General features: G+C 35.0%; 1 protein-coding gene across 1 annotated transcript in view; it reads left to right on the forward strand.

Annotated features, from left to right (window-relative positions):
* Positions 1 to 2,115: 2,115 nt before the first annotated feature.
* GUCY1A2 (guanylate cyclase 1, soluble, alpha 2) overlaps positions 2,116 to 9,533 on the forward strand; it is a gene marked incomplete at its 5' end in the record, with an annotated part of 203,267 nt that continues 195,849 nt past the window's right edge. Inside the window, one exon of the mRNA XM_010862921.1 lies at positions 2,116 to 2,601. Within this exon, the coding sequence (XP_010861223.1) occupies positions 2,116 to 2,601 (486 nt within the window). The remainder of the gene's footprint in view (positions 2,602 to 9,533) is intronic.

The raw sequence follows: 9,533 nt of genomic DNA on the forward strand, positions 1-9,533 counted from the left end.
CTAATAGTATGAATCATTAACAACCCCCCCCCAAAAAAAGCATACCCAGCATATATGAAATAATCTGGAAATACTTTTCAGGACAATTGCATTCTTTGTATTCAAACCATAGCCTGCAGTCTTTTGACAGCCTATCTTAAATAGGGAATTCAAATGTTTCTTCATTTTATTCTACGGGCTATATAGTTGTGTCTCTTGTTTCCATAGTGTGATATCTTTTAAAAGGGGAACCTTGTATTATCTTTTTATGGTTATCAGCCAGGGCAGCACTGATAAATAGAAAACACTCAATAAACACTTCAATGAATAAATTATATATAAAATAATGAAATATTGAACATTAGCAGACTTTGTATAAAAAGTGAACATTTTGTTTCATACAATTTATAACATGAAGCAAGGATTCATTTTTTCCTTATATAGACTGCTGCTGCTGCTGCTGCTAAGTCGCTTCAGTCATGTCCGACTCAGTGTGACCCCAGAGACGGCAGCCCACCAGGCTTCCCCATCCCTGGGATTCTCCAGGCAAGAACACTGGAGTGGGTTGCCATTTCCTTCTCCAATGCATGAAAGTGAAAAGAGAAAGTGAAGTCGCTCAGTCGTGTCTGACTCTTAGCGACCCCATGGACTGCAGCCTACCAGGCTCCTCTGTCCATGGATTTTCGAGGCAAGAGTACTGGAGTGGGGTGCCATTGCCTTCTCCGCCTTATATAGACTAGATCTTGGTAAATGGTGCAGGTGAAACAAAGTAAAATATTTGCAGGCTTAGAAGACAAAATCTCAGTAGTTTTACCCCATATTTGTTCTATGCCTCCAATTTCATCAACTAACCTATACTTCATGCTATGAAGATCAAAAGAAAATAAATTTATTGAGCACATTCCATGTAGTTGCAGAAAGTGACATAGATAAAACTGATACACAATCTCAGTTGGTCAATTTGTAAGCAGTCCTCTTCAGGGGTTCCCAGGTGGCACTAGTGGTAAAAACCTACCTGCCAGTGCAGGAGACATAAGAGACATGGGTTTGATCCCTGGGTCTGGAAGATCCCCTGGAGGAGGAAATGGCAACTCACTCCAGGACAGAGGACAGAGGAGCCTGGCAGACTACAGTCCATGGGGTTGCAAACGTCAGACACGACTGAAGCAATTTAGCACTTAGCACTCTCTTCAGGTAATGACAACTAGCTTCCTCTTGAGATGTGCTGAAATATCCTATCTTAACCCAAGTAAGGGTATTTGGATAAAATAGCCTAAGACTCCCTTCCTTTCTTGCTGATGTTCATCCCCTCTGAGGGTTCCTTAGGGCATTAAGCTAAGATAGCATGAGCCAGTGTTCATGAAGTTTTTCATTAAACATCAATTCTCTAAATTCTCCAAAAAGCACAGAAAGGAGGGATAGTTTAAATTACTATATATTCAGATTTTTTATCTTACTAGCTGGGTTTCTTTAATACTATCCTGACTTGGGGGAGGGGGCTACTTTTAGCTTATATTGAATATGCTAGTTAACTGGTAGTCATTTTCTGCTAATACTTATTAATGAAATCTAGCTTAAATTTTTATTTTTAAGACCAAATGAATTGTCAACTAATCTAGTCAATGCAAGAATCAATATACTTACATAGGACTACAACAGATGAAAAAAATGACTTACATATGACTAAACAATTATTTGGATTCATCTAGTCTCCTGGACTTATTTTCTGAGTTTTATTTTAATGACAATTAAATCTAGTATTTTGACAGGTGGAATTATCCAAATTCTATTATTACTAAGCAGATTGAAAGTTTTTGAACTGGTTGGTGAACCAGTTTCATGATGTACCTGGGTACAATTTCATTTTGAGTGAAAATATTTTCTGTTTCAATTCTCATTGATCTCTCTTTTCATTTGATCATTGTCTTAAGAAAGTGGCCAAGTGGGAAACAATAGCAAATATTTCTATTTAGAATCATAAATTCTACATTGGCCCCAAATCACATTTAGATTTGTCTATATGGAGAAAGTCTGTAAGGCTAATTTCTTAGTCTTCTTCTCCATCTGATAATAAATTAATTTTCGTGAGCCTACTATTTGAAGAGTGCTGACTAAAATTCTGTGTTAAATTTTCAGGTGATGGAAGTTAAAGGACAAATGATCCATGTCTCGGAATCAAATTCCATTTTATTCTTGGGTTCTCCATGTGTGGACAAGTTGGATGAACTTATGGGACGAGGGCTACATCTCTCGGACATCCCTATCCATGATGCTACTCGAGATGTCATCTTGGTTGGTGAGCAGGCAAAGGCCCAGGATGGGCTGAAGAAGAGGATGGATAAATTAAAAGCAACTTTAGAAAGAACTCACCAGGCCCTGGAAGAAGAGAAAAAGAAAACAGTGGATCTTCTATACTCCATTTTCCCTGGTGATGTAGCCCAGCAGTTGTGGCAAGGGCAGCAAGTGCAGGCCAGAAAGTTCGATGATGTCACCATGCTGTTTTCAGACATTGTTGGCTTCACGGCCATATGTGCCCAGTGTACCCCCATGCAAGTCATCAGCATGCTGAATGAGCTGTACACAAGATTCGACCACCAATGTGGATTTTTGGATATTTATAAGGTAATGGGGTTTGGTTATTGGTTATTTATATAAAAGTATTTTTAGTAGTAAATTATCATCTTCATTAAATTACAAGCATGCAATATTTTTTTTTCTATTTAAACAATAAGTGATGGATAATTTTCATTTAGAAATATTCAGAATACAAGTATATCTGATCTTTGAGTGAATTTTCGCTATGAGTTGATTTATATATATGTCAGAAAGGAAAAATTCTATAGAACTAATCTTTTAAATTCATTATTATCAAAAAGATAAAATAAGCTTGCTGAAATATAGGCAACTTTTAACCACATAATTAGTTTTCCTTAAAGAGTAGGATTATAATATAAACTAAAAATTTTATATTGGTAGTTAAAAGGAACAGCAATATATGTTAAAACATATTAATTATTAATGTAATTAAAGTAATAATTTACTTTATAAAGTAATAATTAATTACTTAACATATTAAGTATTTTCTACTTCATTGAGAATTAATTGAGATCCTTTTCATTCTGAAAAAAATGCATATAAATGTTCTAGCTATTGTCCAAATAACCAATGATTTTTAGTGGAAGCAAGTTAATTTTCCAAGTTACTTGATGGAAGAGTTTTGAAAATGTGTGCAGGTCACCATTTGTTAGCCTGATTTGGTGAGCTACTTATTAATTTCTTTTTCTTCATTTTTAAATGGCAGATAATTGCTTTACAATGTTATGTTGGTTTCTGCCGTATATCAGCATGAATCAGCCATAAGTATATTTTTGTTCCCTCCCTCTTGGAATCTCCCTCCCACCTCCCCTCCATCCATCCCTCTAGGTTGTCACAGTGTAACACTAGATTCAGCTCCCTGTGTTATACAGCAACTTCTCATTAGCTATCTATTTTTTATATGGTAATATATGTATTTCAGTGCTGCTCTCTCAAACTGCCCCACCCTCTCCTTCCCGCACTGTGTCCATATGTTTGTTCTCTGTGTTTATAGAGTCTCTATTTCTGCCCTGCAAATAGGTTCATCAGCCCCAGTTTTCTAGATGCCATATATATGTGTTAATGTATGATATTTGTAGTGCTGCAATGAACATTGGGGGTCATGTGTCATAATTTAAAACAATTATGGTTTTAATTTCTTATTAAAATTATAGCAATATTTTGAGTGATTCAGCTTTCCATCCATCTAATGAATAACTGTGACTTTACATTGTGCATGGATTACATAGTAAATGACTTTTTTTTTTAAATATGAAGGACAGTCATTACTTTTAGTAAAAACAAACTAGTTGAACTGGTGATTTTTATTTTCTTTTTTACATCATCTAAACTTCTCTTCATAGTATGATCTTCACATAAGCAGATTCAAAAAGAACTTGTTTTACATTTTAGTTTCATATTATGGTCCAGAGGGTGTTTTTGTTAAGGTATATCTCCTTTAGGGAAAGATATTCACTAGTTTCATTAAACCTTTCTTCAAGAGGTCTTCCCAACCCATGGATTGAACCCTGATCTCCTGCACTGCAGGCAGATTCTTTACCACTTGAGCTACTAGAGATTACTTATGCGTGATACATAGCCAATGTTAAATATTTTAGAAAGCCTCTTCTGAGTAGTAAACATTCAATGTGATGTATGTATGAGGGATTTGCCTTGATATATAAAATACGAGTTTTTATAAATTAACTTTCTTATATTTTATTTTTATGTAATTTATGGTAGAAGTAGCCAGTGTCTGATGCTAAATGGAGACATATGAATCTATCATTGTCAATGCCAGAAAAGAAAGCAGATTGTCCTGAATTTCCACCACTATTTTTCCTTCACACTGTGTACACTATTTATTTTGGGGGGCACCTGACTTGCAGGATCATAATTCCCCAACCAGGGATTGAACTCATGAAGCAGTAATAGCACACAGTATTAATCACTGGGTAGCCAGTGAATTCCCTAGACTTTGTGCACTACTGCACAAGCTCTGCAACCACAGTCTCTCCCTTCTAAATCACTGATTTGCCATGCTAGTTTCCTTCAGCTGGAGAATTCCATGGACTGTATAGCTCATGGAGTCACAAAAGAGTCGGATGTGATTAGCAACTTTCACTCACATTCATTTTTCTTATGAAATTTTAGTGATAAATTTTAAGGTAAAATGATACCAGAGCCAGTTTTTTAATTTTTAAAAAAAAATTTGGATGTAAGATTCTTTAAATTCTATAGTGCTTTACAATTTTTCAAAATTTTCATACACATGACTTTATATAATACCACAGGAAACGCTTTTTTACCCTCAACCCTATTATGCCCCCTCCCCTTCACTCTCCCTATTGATAAACCACTAGTTCACTAGTTTAATCTTTATATCTATGAAAAGTCTCCTTCTTTTATGTTAAAGCATTTGTTGTATTTTTAATTTTCAATATGTGATATCATACAGTATTTTTCTATTCTGCTTGACTTATTTCACTAGGAATAATGCCTGCTAAGTCCATTCATGTTATTGCAAATGGGAAAATTTGATTGTTTTTATGACTGAGTAGTGTTCTATTGTCTATATAAAACACATCTTCTTTATCCATTCATCTGTTGTTGGACACTTTAGGTTGCTTCCATTCCTTGGCAATTATAAATAATAAATAATGCTCCTAGGAACTTTGGGAGCATCATTTTGTATTAGTCTTTTTGTTTCTTTCTGAAGTATACCCAGGAGTGGAATTCCTAGGTCATATGGTAATTCTATATTTTGTTTTTTGAGAAACCTCAAAATTGGCTACTGCTGTACCAGTTTACCTGCAGAGTGGCTGCACCAATTTATCAATATTTTCCCACGAACAGTGTAGGAGGGATCCCTATTCCCTGCATCCTCACCAACTTTTATATTTTGTTTTCTTTTTAATGATAGCTATTCTGACCTCTGTGAGGTGATATCTCCTTGTGGTTTTGATTTGCATTTCCCTGTTGATTAGCAATACTGAGCATCTTTTCATGTGCTCGTTGATCATCCATTTTTATCAAGTTGCTAATATTTTTGATGTTGAGCTTTATAAGATGTTTGTGTACGTTGGATATTAACTCCTTATTGGTCATATCATCTGAAAATATCTCTTCCTGTTCAGTAGATTAGCAAGGAGGGGACATACCTCAACATGATAAAAGCCACATATGAAAACCCGAGATCTAATATCATACATCATACTCAATGGTGAAAATATGGAAGTATTTCCTTTAAGGTCAAGACAAGACAAAGATGTCCACTCTCACCACTTTTACATTTTTGGAAGTTCTGGCCACAACAGCCATATAAGAAAAAGAAATAAAAGGAATCCAAATTGAAAAAGAAGTAAAACTTTTACTGTCTGCAGATGATATGATACTATACATAGAAAATTCTAAAGAGGCCACTAGAAAACTACTAGAGTTCATCAATTAATTTGATAAAGTTATACAAAGTTAATATACATAAATCTGTTACATTTCTCTACACTAACAGTTAAATATCAGAAAGAGAAATTAAAGAAGTAACCCTATTTATGATTGCATCAAAAAGAATAAAATGCCTAGGAATAAATCTGCCTAAGGAGGTAAAAGGCCCACACTCAGAAAACTGATGAAAAACACTGATAAAAGAAACTGAGATAGAGAGAAAAATATATCATGTTCTTGAGTTAGAAGAATCAATATTGTCAAAATGACTGTACTATCCCAGGCAATCTACAGATTTAAAATGATCCCTGTCAAAATGCCAATGACATTTTTTGCAAAACTGGAACAAATGATTTTAAAATTCATGTCAAGAGATACGAAAGACCTCAGTGTGCCAAAATAATCTTGAGAAAGAAAAACAGAGCTGGAGGAATTGAGCTCCCTAACTTCAGACTATACTCCAAAAGTCATCAAAAGTGTATGATACTGGCACATAAACAAACAATCGATCAGTGGAACAGAATACAGAACCCAGAAGTAAATTCCAACAGTTTTGGTCAATGAATCTATGACAAGGGAGGCAAGGATATATGACAGAGAAAATACAGTCTCTTTAATAAGTGGTGCTGGGGAAGCTGGACAGCTACTAGTAAGAGAATAAAATTAGAACATTCTCTAACACCATACACAAAAGTTAACTCAAAATGGATTAAGTTCTTAAATGTAAGGCAAGATACTATAAAACTCCTAGAGAAAAACATCAAACACTGTTTGACATAAATTTCAGCAATATATTTTTTTGAGATCCATCAACTAGAGTAATGGAAACAAAAGCAAAAAATAAGCAAATGATTAAACTTAAAATAGTTTGCACAGCAAAGGAATGTATCAACCAAGCCAGGTATGTGAGTCAATTTCTGTTTTGTAAATAAGTTAATTTCTGTTATTGTTTTAGATTCCACATATAAATGATATCATATATTATTTATCTTTGACTCACCCCACTCAGTAAGACAATCTCTAGTTCCATCCATGTTGCTACAAATGATAGTATTAATATTTCATTCTTTTGATGGCATCATATTCCATCCTGCATATAAGCCAAATTTTCTTTATCCACTCCTCTGTTGGTGGACAGTGGGTAGCTTCCATTTCCTGATTATTGGAGTGCATTGCTTTTTGAATTAGAGTTCTTATCTTTCCCAGGTATATGTCCAGGAGTGAGATTGCTGAATCATATGATAACTCTATTTTTAGTTTTTGACGGAACCTCCAGACTGTTTTCCATAGTGGCTGCACTAATTTACATTCCCACCAACGGTGTAGCAGGGTTTTCTTTTTTCTACTCTCTCTCCAGCTTTTATTATTTGTATGATGATGTCCATTTTTACAGGTAAAAGGTGATAAAACCTCACTGTAGTTTTGATTTCATTTATCTAATAAGTATTTGCATTTCTCTAATAAGTAGCAATGTTGTGGTTATCTGTATGTCTTCTTTGGAGAAATCAATTTAGGTCTTCCGTGCTTTTTTTGACTGGTTTGTTTATATATGTATATTTATAGTTCTATGAGCTATATATATATATATATTTGGAAATAAAGACTTTGTCAGTCACATTGTTTCCAAATATTTTGTCCCAGTCTGTAGACTGTCTTTGTGTTTTGTTTATGGTTTCCTCTATTACAAAAAACCTCTTGATTAGGCCTCATTTTTTAATTTTGTTTCTATTTATTTTGTCTCAGAAAAATGATCTGAGAAAATATTGCTAAGATTTATCTCGAAGAGCATTTTTCCTATGTTCATTTATAGGAGTTTTATGGTATCATGTCTTATATATACAATTTTAAACCATTTTGAATTTATTTTTTATACAATATGAGAGAATGTTCTAACCGTAGCTGCCCAGTTTTCCCAACACCACATGTTGAAGAGACTGTCTATTCTCCATTGTATTTTCTAACCTCTGTTGGAGACTAATTGAGTGGGTTTATTTCTAGGTTCTCTAGTCTGTTCCATTGATCCATCTGTTTTTGTACTTATACCACATTGTTTTGATTACTGTGGCTTTGTAATATTGTCTGGAGTCTGGAAGGATCTTCATCCAGCTTTGTTCTTTTTCCTCAGTATTGTTTTGGCAATCCTGGTTCTTTTAGGGTTGCATATAAATTTTAGGATTATTTGATCTACTTTTGTGAAAGTTGCATGCGTAATTTGATAAGGTTCACTTTAAATCTGTAGATTTCTTTGGGTAGTATGGCCATTTTAATAACATTAAATCTTCCAATCCAAGAGTATTGGATATCTTTCTGTTTCTTTGAATCACCTTCAGTTTCCTTTATATATGTTTTATAGTTCTCAGCATATCAGTTTCTCACCTCCTTGGTCAGGTGTACTCCTAGATATTCTATTTTACTTTTGATCTTATTTTAAGCTTTTTTGTTTACTTTCTGATGTTCTTTGTGAAAGTGAAAGCTGCTTAGTCATGTCTGAATCTTTGCGACCCCATGGACTACACAGTCCATGGAATTCTCCAGGCCAGAATACTGGAGTGGGTAGCTGTTCCCTTCTCCAGGGGATCTTCCCAACCCAGGGTTCAAACCCATGTCTCTCATATTGCAGGTGGGTTCTCTATCAGCTGAGCCACCAGGGAAGCCCAAGAATACTGGAGTGACTAGCCTATCCCTTCTCCAGTGTATCTTCCCAACCCAGGAATCCAAACGGGGTCTCCTACATTGCAGGTGGATTCTTTACCAACTGAGCTATCAGGGAAGTCCAATATTTCATTGTAGTGCAAAGAAATGCAAAATATTTCTGTATATTAACCTTGTATCATGCTACATTGATTAACTTATTTATCAGTTCTAAGAGTTTTTGTGTGGAGTCTTTCAGGTTTTCTATATAGCGTATCATGTCATCTACATATAATGACAATTTTAGCTCTTCCTTTCACATTTGGATTTCTTTTCCCTGTCCGATTCCTCTGGCTAAGACATCCACTACTATGTTGAATAGAAGTGATGGGAATGGCATCCTTGTTTTGTTCCAGAATATAGCAGGAAGGCTTCTAGTTTTTCAGTGTTGAGTATTATGTTGGCTATGGGTTTGTCATAAATGACTTTTATTATGCTGAGATATGTTCCCTCAGTACCCACTTTGGTGACAATATTTATCATGAATGGATACTGAATTTTATCAAATGCTTTTTCTGTACCTATTGAGATGATCTTGTGATTTTTGTCTTTTCTTAATGTGGTGTACTACATTTATTGATTTGCATATATTTAGCCATCCTTGTAGCATATTGAAAAGCAGAGACATTACTTTGCCAACAAAGGTCCATCTAGTCAAGGCTATGGTTTTTCCAGTGGTCATGTATGGATGTGAGAGTTGGACTGTGAAGAAGGCTGAGCGCCGAAGAACTGATGCTTTTGAACTGTGGTGTTGGAGAAGACTCTTGAGAGTCCCTTGGACTGCAAGGAGATCCAACCAGTCCATTCTGAAGGAGATCAGCCCTGGGATTTCTTTGGAAGGAATG

The sequence above is a fragment of the Bison bison genome, unplaced genomic scaffold (assembly GCF_000754665.1).
Source record: "Bison bison bison isolate TAMUID 2011002044 unplaced genomic scaffold, Bison_UMD1.0 scf7180017864485, whole genome shotgun sequence".
Taxonomy (NCBI): Eukaryota; Metazoa; Chordata; class Mammalia; order Artiodactyla; family Bovidae; genus Bison; species Bison bison.